A 17,786-nucleotide genomic window follows, 5' to 3' on the forward strand; every position below is an offset into this window, starting at 1 on the left:
TTCACCATCAGTTATTTATACACATGGGAAGGATCCACTTTAAGACTTCTCTATCCCAAGCAGAACAGTACCAGCTCTCTCTTCAATCCTGCAGCTTTCAGAAAGACCGTGGGCAGTACAATTTCAGTTATCACATGCCCCTCAGAATAACCTTAAAGCATGGCAGTTATGCTAAAAGGACTTTGGGGTCAAGGAAAGGGAGTAATATTTATTCAGGAAATGTGAGACAGATGCAATTAAGAGTTGATGCAGCAGATTTTACAGAACAAGAAAACCTAAAAACATAAACACTATGTGCTGGGATGCAATACACTAGTTTGTTTCTATTCATGTGGTGATATATCAGAACAGAAACATTTTACATAAGTAGATGAATCTTTGACAATTCAGCACATACATAAGGTTCTAATTGCTATGATGTCAACACTGAAGTTTGAATAATGTCTTTGCTTCAGCTACACCTGCCCAATAAAACCTTGAAGCTCCACTCTTTTACATCTGCTCACAACAAGTGCTGTGAACCAAGTGTTTTGGCAATCCTTTATTAAGATAAAGAATTGTCTCCTATATACTATGCCTCAATACACTCATACTTCTGGGGTAACTATAAAAATGCAGTTCTTTCATCAAATATGTTAGCTACACAGTTATACATTTCTTCAACAAGAAATTAACTGCTCGAGCAGTTGAAATTCTCAAATTAGTTTCAGTACATTGTTTGACCTCCATACAAATAAATAATAGGCATCTATTTTTTCTGTATGTTTAGCTAATGAAGACAAATACACGAATTTGTTTTAGTTACAGAAGAACTGAAGAATTGCAGTTCTATACATGTAAAAGCAATGAATATTACAGTACGAATTATATGAAGATTTACAGATTTAAATGTAGGCAAGTAGAAAGAAAAGGCCTCTTAACTTTGTACATGGCTTCATGTTGATTCCTATAGAGACAGATTGTCTAAATCTCAAGTCTCCAAGGCCTAGTAAAAAGAAGTTCATACTATGTAATTTGTATAGCCTGATGTTAATAGGCTTTTAACAATAAAACCAAATGATATACTCAGGAAATCATTTCTTAGAAATCAGGAGGGCTTTATTGTTTGTTTTTGTTGTTGCTGTTTGTTGTTTTTTTTTTTTTGCTTCTGTCTGTCTTTGTTTTGTAGTGTTTTAGATTTTGAAAACTATAAACAGGGAGGCAAAGTTTATACTCAACGGCAGTGAAATTCAGAGTGCAAAGACTGCACAATATTCATTACACCTCTTATTCAAAATTTGCCTTAGAAGGCATAATACAAACATAAGTACATATGCACACTTTCTAAGTAGATATCATAACGATTGTAAGATGCAATTTTTTTTTCTCACCGTTAGTACTTTAGTACAGACAGTAGATAAGGATAGCTCTGATATCTTCAGTGTGGGATATAACATAAACAGGAAATATCTGAAGATTCAGAAATTCATGGAATGACTAAATTGAAAACCAGTGTTAACTGTTAGGTTTATTACTATACAAAGGCATCACAGAATCATAAAATATACTGAGTTAGAAAGAACTCATTAGGATTACTGTGTCTAACTCCTGGCTCCATAAAGGAATGCACTTTCACCATTGCAAATCAACACTTTTTAAACATCTGAACTTTCCAGAATTTCAGATATAAAATTCTGTTGTTAACAATATTTGGGACTAAATTTACAAATTATTTATATTTATATTCCTTACAATTTTGGACTTGTTTGCTTTTTGAAAGGTTCCTGGGCTATTCGTACCTATTTCTTTGTTGCTGTTAATGCTGTTGTTTGCTTGTTTTTGTTTTTTAACAAATATATTTATACAAAGATGTACTTGTGTACCTAATAGAGTCAGGTACAATTGAGTTGCAAAAGCAGTTGCAAAAGCAAATTAAAGTCTCACTAATTATACCCATGGAGCTTAGTACATTAATTTTCCCTTCCTCATATATCTACAGGAAAATAAAGTAGCATAAAACATAAGGAATTGTATGCTTTTGAACTTATAAAATTGCACAATATTTAAATGAAGTAACATAAAAATAAAAAAACCTGCCTTTCTTGTTTCTCCTGGAACAAGCTGTGCAAAATTATGATCCACATTGATTGCTGACTACCAAATGCACAAAAGATTTGAAGAGAATGTTACTGTATTGTGATCAGTGTCAGTTGTTGATAGGGGGATAAAAACTATGCTGCTCAAGTTCTGTGAAGTTGGAGATTGAAGTTTGTGGGAGCCATGGGGAATTAACAAAAAAAAAAAGTTTTAAGTATGTAAAATTGCAAATTTTACCAAAAAAAAAATTACATTTTACAAAACATTGTAAAATATGGTCTCAGGACTGAGTCTTTAGACTCTGTAACAGTTGGCTGTGCAGAAGCTCCATTTCTACTTCCACATCTCAGATGGCATGTCACTTCTTCCTGACTCTTGACTAGCATGCACCTATCCTCATTAGTGTGTAGGTAGATAAACACGAAGTAAACTAAGTCTGTGAAAAAGGGTAAACTATTTTGCAAGTCACAAAACTAGCTCAAACCATTTTCAGTTTTTGCTAAATGCAAGAGCCATATGCCAGTTTAAAATGTCTGAAATCTCAGCCTTACTTTCTTACTTAGATATATTACAGATTAAAATGTCATGCCTTTTTGCTTCTTCAGCACTTTTTTAGAGAAAAAATGGCATTTCTGCAAATCTGTCCCCTGAAAGTAATTGGAACTATGGCAGATAACTTCATCTAGTAACCAAGAAGACAAAAACTGTCAAAACTGAGCACAAGCAAGAATTGAAATAGTCTGATTGGCCTGATGACACTCCCTGTAGTAAAACACATTAGAAACACTGAATTAAGACCGTGGGCACTCAGAGACTGGATTAAGAATTCCCCTGAAAACTCTTTCAGGGAGTTTTACAATATTCTCTCAGAATAAAAGCATTAAAGAGGGGAAAAAAAAAAAAAAGGAAATTTTAAGAAGCTACAAAAACAATGATACCCAAATACTCATCTGTATCTTCAGAACAGGTTAAGTGCAGAATAACTGTATGTCCTAATTCACTCAGAGCTTAAAGAATAAACTGTCCCCTACTTCAGCAGTTGGATACAATGTTTGACTATGTTGACTATGGACAAGTGTACCTTCAATTCCTTTTTATAAGATTTCAGGAGTTTCATGCTTTAATCTTGGTCAAGATGGACTTCATCTTGCCACAGTTGCATGCACCTAGAGCAGGAAAAGTTTCTAGCATCACTATATTTTAAATATGTAATAACATATTTTCTGAAAAGCATTGGCACTTTTATGAAACGTTAACCTTGATGGAAAAACTTACTTCATATATACAGTTGTAGAATTTAGGGCTTTAGTCTTTTAGAAGTGAGACTAAACAGAGAAGTCACCCTACACAACAGTAGGATGCTGAAGTACAACTTCTTAAAAAGCATTTACTCCAATTTTTACTTTACAGACAAGCTTTGTATATAAACTAATTTTTGGTTGATTACAAAAGAAGGCTGCAAACCTCTGTCTAGAATGATAAATGAAGCAAGAGAGCAGGCTGAACAAATTCTGGAAAGAAAACAAAGGAAGCTGTTTTGAGATCATCTTCATAATATTATTTCTAATTATTTTTCTGTATGTTAGGGAAACTAGAGTAATTTAAAAAATGGCTTTTTTTTCCCCTGAAAGCATTTAAGTTTAGTCTTTGAAATATTGTGTTGTTATTAAGCAATTTATATATACCACTGTGCTTCCATTTAAATTTTTCTATATTTGGAAACAATCACTTAAAAAATAGCACATAATGAAATCTTTTGTGAAATACATGTATTAAGAATGGCCAGATCGGTTTAAAAATTCAATATTATGAAACAAACTTTTACTGAGAGCATTTTTTTTAGGTCACTCCTACGTCACATAAGTAGTACTCATAAATCAGATGTACTCTAGTGCGGTTGGATACAACATGACAATTGTTACACAGTGGCTGATTATGCTATTTGTTCAAATTCTATCTGAATCCAGCAGCCTCTCACTGGATAAGAGGAACACTACTACTACATTACATTTAGTAATGGCTTAGATATGAATAAATGATTCATGAAGTCAAAGAGAATATATGAAATAGCAGATCATAAGTAATTGCCTGAAAATAATTTTTTAAAGAAAGCTTTAATTTAAAGGGGTGGAGTGTGAAAATCTCTTTTGAAAGAAAATTTCTTTTCTAGATTCGAAAATCTAGAAAATCTCTTTCTAGATTGTATGTCTAATGAAATGATGTCTTCAAAATCATTTATCATTTATTACAGTCTTCAAAATACATTTACTCTAAAAAGCATTCTAATTACCTGCTGTGTAATTGTCTGCAATCCAGAAAAGAAAAATAAATAAATAAATAAATACATGGAAAAGACTACCCTATTCTTTGCTCTGATTTACCTAAAATAAGAGATTTAAATTTCTATGTAAAAAATATTGAGTTAAATTATGTTGTGTGAGAGTAAATAAATGCACTTTCTTGTGCAAGTGATCTGTATATCATATTAGTGATTTATATATATTGTATTAGCAATATTGGCAATGTGGGATCAGTTGGAAAGGACAGCACTGTGAGAGGGACACACATGGAGTAGGGGCAGAGGGTGACCGTGGAGAACTGGTAGAAATGAGGTGTTTGGGGCTGATCATAGCCCCCATTGTTTCCTACATATATAGAAGGGAGTTGGATGGGATGTGTTGTTTGGGCAACAAAGGCGGTGAAAGATCTAGATGGCAAGATGTGAGGAGTGGCTGAAGTCTCTTGGTTTGTTCAGCCTCTTGATGATCTACAGCTTCTGCACAAAGAGAGAAGAGAGGCAAGTGTTGATCTTTTCTATCTGACTTTGGTGATGCCAGTAAGCCTAATTTGGACAGTGTTTCCAGAAATATTTTATTTTTAGGTGGTCCTGGGTGGAGAGAGGAGCTAGATTTGATGATCCCTGTGGGTATCTTACAACTCAGGGTATTCTATGATTCCATAAATAGCTTGTTTTAGTTCTTACTGATCTAGTCTGCTAGTAATAGGTAATATATTAAATTAATCTTTCTATGCTAAATCTGTTTTGCCCATGACAGTAATTGGTGAGTGATGTCCCTTTATTTATATTAGTCTATGAAACCTTTTCATCGTATTCTGTAGAAGAGGGAGAGTGACAGAGTGGCATGGTGTAGCTTAGTTGTCTATCAGTGTGAAACCTCTGTACATTAGGATTTACAGTAAAGACAAGTTCACTATGAATGGCACCTTTTTATCAATACAACATGAAAGCCTTGAAATTTTGTTCCATTCTTTGAACTTAAGTGGCTATGCAAATATCTGGCAACCATGGCCAACGCATCTTGGCTGGAAAGCTTTTGACATGTGAGGTACAACTTGTTTGTATCACAGCAGCTGCCAGCTTTCTGTTGTGAATATATAAATACACAGTGTGCAGTTATATTTACATGATATAATTGTGATACTTGGATGGTCTCCAGGTTACTGCAGCTTTTAACAATGGGTAGTTCCATGTAACTTAGTTTGATGATAAAATGTTGGTATATAATTATTTTTGTATGTTGATCCCAAAAATACAAAATTTTATCTTGATCCAAAAATATATTAATTCCACTCATGTCTTGAAAGTTTTATTTTCTCTCCAAGTACAGTGAAGTTCCTCCATATTGTAAAGGGAGAATATATGTCCTCTCCTAAAAATTTATAAGGTAACAAATACTAAAGATATGAGTCTTATACCCTTCCTAGCTTTTTTTCAGGACATCATTATTGTCTATCATCATGGAATGATCAGGGATAAGAGTAACTGCATACTTTGGTAAGAAAAGACATAGTTTGATTGCAGCAAGAGCAAAGTCATAAACTATTAAAACTGAAGTTATTTAATGGATCCCACTCACTATGTTTTGAAATTGATTGTGTAAATAGTGCTATTTATTTTCTTAACTCCCAAAGATACCTCTCTATTTTGCATTTTTTTTAGTCACACCCGTAATTTTTCTATTTCATAATGTCAAATTTATTACTTTGTATGTATCTCCACACACACACTCTCTCTCCAGAATGTACCAGACAGTCCTGAGCTGCCACTTGGTTTGAAAGGTGCATGCTCAGTAGATCTCCTCATATGGAGTGGGTTTGACATGTACACTTGTCAGTCACTTACATACTCTAGGTTATATAGAGGAACAACTGGCAATTCAGCTGAAAATATGCCTAAGTAAGGTGGAAAGTAGCCAGTTGTCTACCATGCTGAAAAGAAATAAAAATTTTGAAAAGAAATAACACTAAACTGCTTGAGAGAGATGGAGTTCTTTTTTTCTAGAGATGATTTCAAAATGTGTTTCTTCCAATTTGAGAATTAAAAAGTGAAAAGTGATTTTGCAGATGATTAAGGTCTTACTATGTTGTGCATGGAGCTAAACTTCTAATCTTTCATGTGGTTAATAATATACAATATTAATATTATATGTCTGGTTTATTGTACATTATGTTGACCAAATACAGGTCATACCAGGTCTGTTGAGGTAAGGCATGAAATGTGAATTGCTGTATAGGCTAAGTCTTTCTGAAAACAAAGATACAAGTTCTGATCATGAATAGATGGAAGTATCATACATGTTTATATCAGCTGGGATTTATTCAGGAATAAAGTCAGTTTTTAATACCTTTATCATTCTTGGTGAAGAAATGGGACTTCTAAAACTAATGGGCGTGATCATCACTTTAAAGGAACTATCATTAAATGTAAAAATTATTTTGCATACCCAAGAGGGTTGATACTTTTTCTGTCTTTCCCTCCCTCTCATTCTTACATTCTGTTTTTTTCCCCTCTCCTTCTTTTTCTCTTTCTCTTCCTTAAATTAATATCAACTTTGGATGCTGAGGTGTATACCTACACAAAGCCAAATTCCAGCCATTAAGATAAATACATATCTACTTCTGATAATATCTTACTGTACTTAATGCATATTTACACATTAATTATCAGAAATATGCATTATACTTCAGTATCCCAAATGTATACAAATCTGCTACCTTTATAAATGTAAATCATGAGAGACAGTCGTTCCATCTGTAACATCAAATTCACTGTCTGTAGCTTATTTTATGTGTCATATGCATTGTACTAAGTAAAGCTGGAGGCAAAGATAACATACAGAATGCTGCCTCAAATGTCTTCCAAACATCAGTGAATTTTGTTGATTTTAAAGATGTACACCAGTCCTGCTATGTATCCCAAGTACACAGTATCAATTTCTCAGATCACGGATACATTCTAGCACGTTAAACTTTGTTTACTTCACTAATGCTATCTCAATTCTAAAAATTCCAGAAGGAATAAAATAATAAAAAGAATAAAAAGACTTTGCTTCTTCACTGTGTGGAAAGAATTGTTGTCCATATACTTCCTGAACTGTTGTTTGGTTCCCTCTTTCCTCTTCCCTCCTTTCTTTCTTTTCTCCTCAACTTGTACAAAGTTCTATCTCTGAAGGTAAAACTTCTACTGCAATGTCCTAAGCTGCTGCTATATTTTGGGGTTCTGTATTTTCAAAATGATTATCCTATCATAAACTACTTCCATATACAGCTTTTAGCACTTCTGCTTGTAGCTACTTAAATTCAAGCAAATTATATTCTCACTATAGCCTTCAAGAAACTTCATTTGAGGTAGTTCAACAAAAGTAACCATATTTATTCTACTTTAGTTGGCATAAAGTCTATAGCAACCATATTCTACAGAACTGATCTTTCATGAAAATATTTCTGCCACTTCACTATTCCAGGAAATAAACCAGATATTTTTGTAAATTTGGGGAGATTACATCAATAGCTTTCAGATAAGGTGCCTCTATCTGAATAAATTCCATATTTTTCTACTTAGAGATGCACTTGCAACTAACTTCCCAAAGAGGTATGAGCAGTAATATGTGCTTTCTTCGTGAAGTCATTATTCTACAGTTTCTCACAGACTTGACAAGTTACTCTTTGGATTATTGACTCTAAAGAGATATCACTCAATTTCATGTCTGTAAACATCTTCCATAATCATGAAATAATATATACTTCTCTAGATTTAACTGTTGCAAATGGTCCTTTAATGACTCTGGAGTTAATTTTTTTTCCTGTAGAAATGAGTTTAATTATAATATATGACTTATTTTTGTATTGTGCTCATCTTTGTAATACCTTTTTTGCTTCAGCAAAGCAAAATATTTCACAAAATATTCTGACATGCACTATGGATATCTTTTTTCACAAGGTTACCCTTGCAAGTGCGGTGGCAACCTAGTCTAATTCCTCTAAGACTGTACAGTTATACAGAGAATACAAAACACAAATAAATGTTAGTTCATACACCTGAATACTGTTTTATAACTACTGTCCAAAGGAAGGATTAATCTCTTATTATTAATCTCTTTCTGTCCTGATAAAGCTCCAAATGCTGTTTCAATTTACATTTAAATCCTCTATGAAAATTCAGATCTTATTTTACGTAGACCTCTCCTGTTTCACAAATCTTATTTGAAATATTTTTGTACGTTTACCATTGTCAAGTTTTGTTTTTACCTCATTTGGTAATCTCTGATTCCTATGTGTATGTCTTCTACTTGTTTCATCTTGGTTACAAGACAGTTGTCAGCTGATAGATCCCCTTTTACAATTCTGTTGTTTCTCTTGACCCTGATCCTTTTTTTATTACCTGTAATAGATTGTTAAGTGCTGAATCACAGAATAGCAGAACTATAGGGATTGGAAGGAACCTCTAGAGACCACCTAGACAACTCCTCTGCCAAAGCAGGCTCCCTAGACCAGATTGCACATGTAGGCATCCAGGTGTGTCCTGAATGTCTTCAGTGAAGGAGACTCCACCACCTCCTTGGGCAACCTGTTCCAGTGCTCTGCCACCCTTACTGTGAAGAGGTTCCCATGCACATTTGTGCAGAACTTCCTGTGTATTTCTGCTCATCCTATTACCACACACCACTGAGAAACAGAGTCCAGCCTCATCCCTTTGCCTCCTGCACTTTAGATATTTATAGATATAGATCAGACCCCCTCTGAGCCCTCTTTTTTCAAGGCTGAACAGATGCAGGTCTCTCATTCTTTCCTCATATGAGAGGTGTTCCATGCCCTTTATCATCTTTGTAGTCCCCCACTGGACACTTGTCACTTTTGTACCAGGGAGCCCAGAACTGGACACAATACTACAGGTGAGGCCTCACCAGGGCAGAGTAGAGGGGGAGGATGACCTCCCTCAGCATGCTGGCCACACTCTTTTAATGCACCCCAGGATGCCATTGGCCTTCTTGTCCACCAGGGCACACTGCTGGCTCATGGCCAACCTATTGTCCACCAGGACACCCAGGTCCCACTCCTCAGAGCTCCTCTCCAGCAGATCATCCCACAACCTGCACTGGTGCAGACCACACCCAGCAGGGATAAGTACAGACCTCCATCTCAACTCTGAGCCAATGATCACAACCTTGTGAGCTCTGCCAGTCATCCAGTTTTCAACCCACCTCACCATCCACTCGTCTACTCCACACTTCCTCAGCTTTGTTACAAGGATGCTGTGGAAGACAGTGTCAAATGCTTTGGTGAAATCAAAGTATACTACATCCACTGCTCTCCCCCATCCACCCAGCCAGTGATGACATCATAGAAGACTACCAAGTTAGTTGAGCATGACCTCCTGCTGATGAACCCATGCCAACTACTCCTGATAACTCTCTTCTCTTCCAATTGCCTGGAGACAGCATTCAGAACAAGCTGTTCCAACATTAACATCTTTGATAAAAGTCAAAGTTAATGAAGAAATGTACTGTTACTGCCTATTCTACCTGAATAAAGTAGGATAGAAAGCCAAAGGACAGTTTACTTAGTGTGAAAGACAAAACTGTTTTTCTTTTTTGTCTCAAAGCATGCTTCATGAGACCTTTCTAGTGATAAGATTCTAACTGACAGCTGCAAATTTTCTAGGGGTTGTCACAGTACTACAGTACCTTTGCTTATGAAAGATATGGAGAAGCAGGACTAGCAGACTGTTTTGGGGGTGTGGCTTGAAGGAGCTAACACTGCAAAAGGGTGACAATGCTTGTGCACTGCAAAAAGGTGACAATGCTTGTGAAGGCACCACTCCATGCTGGCTTATCTGTTGGGCCAGATACATCACACTAACAAAAAGGAAGAAAAAAACAACAACAGTGAAATGGGAGATAAAAGGCCCTCACTAAACTAAGGACTTGGAATAAGAACCCCCTTGCAGCCTGCTTGCTGAGAAGCTTCCTCGCTTTCTCCTATCTTTTGCAGAGATCAGACAAGTTCCTGAGATCAACGGACCTACTACGAACCTCACTGGACCCATGGTGGTGGCTCTTTCTCTCTTGCTTTCTATAAAGACTCCTTGCTTTTTATTTCCTATCTTTTTTTCTATTGTCCATCTTCCCTTCCCCATAGTCCTAAGCAACTAGGATTTGTAATAAACTGGTTGGGCTAACATTTGGCCTGTTCTGCCTTAATTTTGCTGTTGATTATACATATATTAAAAATAATCTCTTCTCCTTCTTATAAATTAGGGTGAGACACCTGATACATAATTGTCGCTTTATATCCAGTTATTTTTTCTCTAAACCTTTACTGATCACTATAGAAGTTTGCTTTTGTCTTTATGTTGCTTTTTAATTTGTTTTCTCAATATGAAATACTTTAAAATTGGCATACGCATGCCAAACTAAAAAAACTAAATGCCTAACATCTAACTGTTCAAAGACAAAATGAACAGAATCATAATTTATTCAGGAAATATAAATTACATACCTAATTACTGAAATCACTAAAATTAAAAAGATTTTAAAGTTTCAGTAAATATTTACAGTATACATGAAAGCCTATGTTTCATATTACTAGATACAACTTAATGCAATATATTCCAGTAAATGTTTATATCTTAACCTTCCTTATCACGTTCTTAATATTCAATATTAGAGTCAACTTCACCCACATGATGGTTTAATACAACACTAATACAAACAAAATCAGTAACAACCTTAAGACCTATGTGAGTAAAAACAAACAAACAAACAAAGTATATTCATACCAAAAACAAAACAATGCATTCTCCTTAAAAATAAATTTAAAACAAAACAAATACCGATCCGGCAAAGACATCTTCAGAACAGTACTACAAAATTAAGTAGGATCACTGAGCAGTACAGGCAGACACTTTGTGTCACTCTACTTTATATTTCTATCTATTCTGAAATCAAAAGCTGTATACTCAGCTCACGTCCTTTAACAGTCACTGCAGACAGTGGGAACTCAGAATATCTGTGTTGCTGAATCTCATTCTGTGGATTCTAGAACCCAGTGTTTGTAGTTTGCTTCTAATTTTGCTACCAAATTTTTGTATCGACAGAAACACTGGACTCAGATAATATTTACTGAATTGTAATTGTTTTGCAAGAGCATATTCCACAAAGTTAACTTAGTATTTCTTCTGTTTGTGTATTATACATGTCATGCTATGGAATCTTTCCTCTGATTTTAAAAATCTTATTCTTCAGCCTTCTCACCATAACTACTTCACCTCATCAACTTCTGCTACTGCAAACATTGAAATAACATTAGTACTTCATTCTCTAAAGAGTGAGATCAACATTTAAAAAATGCTGAAAAATATCAGAGCTGTGGAAGATGATTTTGTTGGTTTTGAGCATATGGAAGGAATCAGATAAGAGAAATATCATATGAAAGTGGCCAATTTCTTCTAAATAACTTTTTTTCTATTTAGATAATGAAATTCAATCCATAAATGTTTCTAAAATATGGGGGATTTTTTAGATAGGAAAAAGAGAATGAGAGAAATGCTAGTTACATGCAGAAAGCAACAGTATATTGGAGCTTTTCTAATAAAGCAACAAAAAATAATGAAAAGAGATCAAGTAATTGACATATAACCTACCCATGGGAGTTCCCACACCATAACCTTTTGAGTCTATCAGGCCTCCAATCTGTGTTAGATTACAGTTCCGCTGTGTGACAAACTCAATGGTTGTCGACTCCATTAAAAATGCATAATCAGAGGTAAGCACACGCTGGATGCCTTCTTCATTGCTTTTGACAAGTACTGACTGCCTCCTGCTACTCATGAAGGCCCACATCTTATCATAAGTGGAGATTTTGGATTTCTGAAAGACAAATATTAGATGAAACAGTAATAAAGATAAAACACTTTTAAGACTGAATACAAATTTAAAAATTACACATTATTCTCTTATCATATTTTACTACACGTGCTGGGTTTTATAACAGCAAATGTAAGAGTGCCTATATATATCATCTCATCTTTGGAAAACAAAGCAGATGGACACATTTTCAAGCATTATATGAGCATTATATTTATAGTTAATCTGGTTTTCATTCTGTACATGTTTTTATTTGTGCAGAGTGAAGGCCTAAAAGTATTTAAAGTGAAAAGTCAGTAAGGATTTTATTATAGCCAAGTTCATCAACAGTGCTGGTGAGTTTCATAGGAAAATCTCTTGTATTCTGGTACATTTGAAATTCTCCTACACTTACAGATGGCAATGCATGGAGAGAAACAGTCATGAGGGAGAAGGCAACAAATATAAAATTTACCACTCTCTAGTCATATTAACTTGCTGTTACAAAATTAATAGCTAAAAGTCCTAAAGTTGAATATGTATCTATTGCTGTAATATTCCCTGAATGTAGTGTACTATTGTGTTATGGGTGAGAGAGAGACAAAGGAGACAATAATTTGGTACAAATTGCTGCTGCACAGCTATAGAGGAGCTTCTCCCTTTCTTTACACATCAGCTTCAAAAAGCAAACAAAAACAAACAAAAAAACCCACAAATATATTACCTTCCCTCACTTGTGTAAAGTACTGTGTAATAGATAATGATAAATGCTAGATAAAATGAAGGCATTAGAACAATTGATCATTTAATATTAAATTTGTCACCATACGCTTAATAATGTTTTGAACTCAGATGTATTAGAAAATCTTGATTAATGTTACATCTTACATAGAAAATAAAATTTAGTGATACAGTATGAAAACTGGTATAATCAGGCTCTTTCAGGCATCTTTCATCTATTAATGTCAGCTTTAAACATAACTTTGTCACAATCTCTGGTGGAAATACTAGCCAAAGATTGACACTACAAGCCTTTCTGAAGTTCCACTGACTGGCGGTCATAAATTCTGCCCAAAGGAGAATTAGTAGTATATGTGGAATGAAAAGAATATTTATTTAGAAAAAAAAAAAAAGACAACTTTGTCCCCCTGCTGGGACACAATCCAAGACTTATTTCAATCTGCCTGAGGACTTAGCAAAACAAGCATTTGAACTAACTCTAGTGTCAGTGCTAACAAAACAGAAGACTTCTAGAACTCTGCATGAACACATTATTCCTGTACTGAATTTTATGTGAATGACTGTAAAGGTTTTAATAACAATGAAAGGGGAAATCAATTTTTCTTCAGAACATGCTGTGAATGCATAGAATTAAGAAAACCAAACAGATATGGTCTCTCTTCATAGGGTTTGTTTTCACAATCAAATAATTCTGTGAAGCTCTTAATACTACACTGTTTGCGGTATAAAATACTTTAAGCAATGCACATCAGCTCTGCGTTACTATGTAATACAGAAAGAATGGAAAATAAGTGTTTTCCAATATTTGTAAATTTTCTCTTTATTATCATCTCATTTTTTTGAAATACAATATTTATTCCATTACCCAAAACAAGCATTTAAGCTAACATAAATAATCTAAGTAGTATGAGAAATTTGCAGAGAAAACAATTTGGGTAAACTGTTAAATATGTTGCTGATGCATGTTGAGGGAAAAAAAATCATGTGAGAGCCATAATGCAAAATAAAGTAAGATTAGTAAGAGTGAACATACATAAGTATTTCTGCACTTCTGTTGCAAAAATCATTACCAGGATAAAAGTATGTTAGCAAAGAGTACATTTACTCTCTACAAAAGCATGTGAAAAAAAGACTGCATTCTCTGAAGGCCTGGATGAGTTCATTATGATGACTAACTTTATAAATTAGGATGAGGCTTCTGAAAAAGAAGGAATAGAAGTTGCAATCAAAATAAAATCAAAGAAAACATCTACATAGTAGTATGCTTGCTATAATAATAATAATAATAAAAAAAGATAACATGAAGCCTAAAAAATTGAGCATATGGCTCTCAATGGTGAAGCTATCAAGGGTGATAGAAAAGGTATGATCATCTCTTTTTTATCATGTAAGCAAAACTCCACAATGTCTTTGGACCACTTTCTATGTTCACAGAAATTTGAGGGACTTCCTGCTAGTGAAATCCTTCAGTCTGCTCCAGGAGGTGCTGGTTACAATGGAACACGTTTAAAATGTTTTTACATCAGTGCTCACAGCACAAACAAGAGGAGCTAGAATTCTTGTCAGTTTCAGAGCTACAACATCATTAGTGTAAGCAAAACCTGGCACGAAGAGTCCTTTGACAATTGTGTCATGATATATGGTTATAGGCTCTTCAGCAGGGAAAAGCAAGGCTAATAATGTTGAGAGTGGCTATACCTGTACAGTACTCACAGTTCTAATTACACTGTTGAGATCAAGGGTCAACCAAATAAAACATAAGTAGTTGTGGGAGTTTACTATAGGCCATCCAGCCAGGATTATGACACCAATTAATTAAAGAACTAAGATCAGACTTCAGATTGCTTAGTAAGTTGGTTAGCGAAGTCCCTTGCGAAATTGCTTTTATATGCATTGGGATATATCAATGCATGTAACTTTTTAAGTACAACCTCTTAAGAACACAGGAAGAGGCAATTCCAAAATGTCAGAAGTCAAGTAGTTGGAGCTTGGCTTGGCTGAGCAGGAATCTTATGGAGCATATGCAGAGCAAAAATAAATATGTCCAGAGGAAGAGAGGCAACATACAGAGATACTACTTGCCACTGTACTGAGAAAATTATAGCAGCCAAAACACGATTAGAGTTGAAGCTGGCCATTACCGTGGGGGAAATAAAAAGGGCTTTTTAAAATATGTTAACAAAGTACCAAAGGTAACATTGATCTATTTCTTGAGGGGAATGATCACATCACAAATAGGAGCACAGACAAAGCAGAGATGTTTAATGCCTTATTTCCTTCTTTCTTCAACACTGATGTTGGGTTTGAAGACTCTTAGAGTACTGAGTTGGAGAACCGTACCTGCAGTAATGATAAACTCCCAGCCAGCCCTGAAATTGTGTAGGATTTGCTGTTCAAGCTGAATGTATAAAAGTCTATGTGGCCTGATAGGATTAATCCAAGAGTACTCAAAGAGCTGGATTATGTCATCATGACACCTCTCTTAAATATTTTTCAACAATTTTTGGAATCTGGAGAGGTCCTAGTGAACTGGAAGCTGTCAAATATTATCTAAGTTTTCAAGAATGGCAAGAAAGATACAGTACTGTCAGTATCACTTGTGTCAGATAAAATTATGGAGAACATAATTCTGGGACATAATGAAATACCCCTGAAGGCACACATTGGCCAGAGTCAACACAGGATCACAAGGAGAAGTCCTTGTTAAAGTAACTCAGACTACTTTTATTAACAGGTTACCCACCTAGGTAACCCTGGGAAGCCAGTTGATGTATTCTTTTTGGATTTCAGCAAAGCTTTTAGTGCTGATTCTCAAAGTATCCTTCTGGACAGAATGTTCAGAATACATCTATAACTTGATGGTTGAATAGTTGACTGTAAGGTCAGGGTCAAAGGGTCATAGTAAATGAGCTCACAACAGGCTGGCAACTAGTCATTAGTAGAGTTCCACATAGCTCCACTTTAGGGCCAGTTCTCTTCAGTGTTTTCATCAGTGACTTGAATGCAGGACTTGAAGATATATTAAGTAAGTTTGCGGATGACACTAAATTGAGAGAAGCTGATGACTCTCTTGAGTGTAGACAGGCCTTGAAAAGAGATTGTGACAAATTAGAGGGCTGGACAGTCACCAACGACACAAAGTTTTAGAAGAGCAAATGCTGGATTCTGCATCTGGGATGGGGCAAGTTATACATGTACAGACTAGGAGACAAGAGGGTGGGTTCTTGTTGATAGCAAGTTGAATCTAAGTCTGCATATGCCCTGGCAGCCAAAAGGGCCAATCATATTCTGTGACGCATGAGACACAAAACTGCCAATCACGCAAGAGAAAGGATTGTCTCGCTATGCTCTGAGCTGGTGTGGCTTCCCCTCAAGCACTGTATACATGTTTGGGCATTGCAGTATAAAACATAAAACTATTAGAGAACATCCACAGGAGGGCTACAAAGATTGTGAATGGTCTGTAGTAAAAGGTGCATGAGGGGTGGCTGAGGTCACTTGGCTTGTTACTAGCCCAGAGAAGAAGAGTCTGAGGAGGCCTCATGACAGCCTACAGCTTCCTCATGAGAAGAGCAGATGGTCAGGGACTGAACTCTTCTTTCTAGTGACAGTGACAGGATCTAAGGAAACAGCATGTAGCTGCCTCAGGAGAGGGTCAGGTTGGATGTAAGGAAAAGGTTTTACATCAGTGAGTGGTCAGGCCCTGGAACATGCTGCCCAGAGTAGTGTTCAAGTCTGACAGATTTCAAGAAGAATTTGGACAACATTCTCAGAAGTATGGTTTGAATTTTTAGTGGTCCTGTTTAAAGTCAGGAGTTGGATTTGATGATACTCATGATCCTTTCCTATGCAAGATATCTACCATGCTATGGTTCTACCATCCCTAAAGGCAGAACTGAAATGATGTCAAAGTAAACAGCCCATCTACTTGTGACCACTACAATCAAACTAGTGTTTAGAAATTCTTGCAAAAACAATAGAAGTTAGGAGATCTGTTTTATGCATAACATAGAATAAGTATTTTAGAAAAAAAAATAAAACATTTGATTCAGTAAAATACAATCACAAATAGTTTTCCTCTGTGTTTGGAAAATTACTCAGCCAGCTCAACTATCTAAACTCAAGAAGCTGGAACAATCAAAGCATCAGGAGCCCATTTGACATTAAACTATGGAGATATGTACATTTTGCTTCTAGTGACTATGACTGTGTCATTCATATTGATAAAAGCAGATGCCGTGATTTATACATTATTTTTCTATCTTTTATTGTGTACAATTCAGACTGGTTAATCAACTTACACACTCCATCAAGGAAGTGTATTATTCTCTCTAAGTTACTTCACCATTTTGTGTAATCTAACTGGAAATCACTGCCTCAAAATCCAATTTAATGCAAAATCAACTGAGAATTATGTCTGCATAAGACAACGTGTGATGACATAATTTATCATGCTTTTTTTCCCTCAGTAATGCTGAAAACAATAAAGAATAGTAAGAAAGCTGCCTATGCCTTGCAACATCTGAATTTCACTGAATTAAAAAAGGAGAACTAACATAGAAGTCAGACATTAAAAGGTTAAACAAATCAAGAAGCTTATTTACCTGCTGCATAAAATTGTAGTGACATTCAGAGTATACTTCCAGTGAAAATTCTCAGTGTTATTAAATCAAAGACTAGTGGAATATAACTGTGCATGCCAGGGAACACAGAAGGAGGTAAGGCAAAGACTTTAGTCTGATGCTAAGCATATACGTGAGGCTAGAAACAGGACAATCATTATCAGGAATATGTTAATACTGTGCCCTGAAGTACTACCTATGA

The 17,786-nt window shown here is 35.3% G+C and overlaps 1 protein-coding gene across 1 annotated transcript in view; it reads right to left on the bottom strand.

The window, feature by feature from the left end:
- GRIK2 (glutamate ionotropic receptor kainate type subunit 2) overlaps positions 1-17,786 on the bottom strand; it is a 364,539-nt gene that overhangs the window by 22,600 nt on the left and 324,153 nt on the right. The window contains exon 14 of the mRNA XM_065735652.1: positions 12,020-12,245. Coding sequence (XP_065591724.1) covers positions 12,020-12,245 — 226 coding nt within the window. The remainder of the gene's footprint in view (positions 1-12,019; positions 12,246-17,786) is intronic.

Source organism: Cyrtonyx montezumae, unplaced genomic scaffold (genome assembly GCF_038088225.1).
Source record: "Cyrtonyx montezumae isolate F1298 unplaced genomic scaffold, pur_monq_1.0 scaffold_0, whole genome shotgun sequence".
Lineage (NCBI taxonomy): Eukaryota > Metazoa > Chordata > Aves > Galliformes > Odontophoridae > Cyrtonyx > Cyrtonyx montezumae.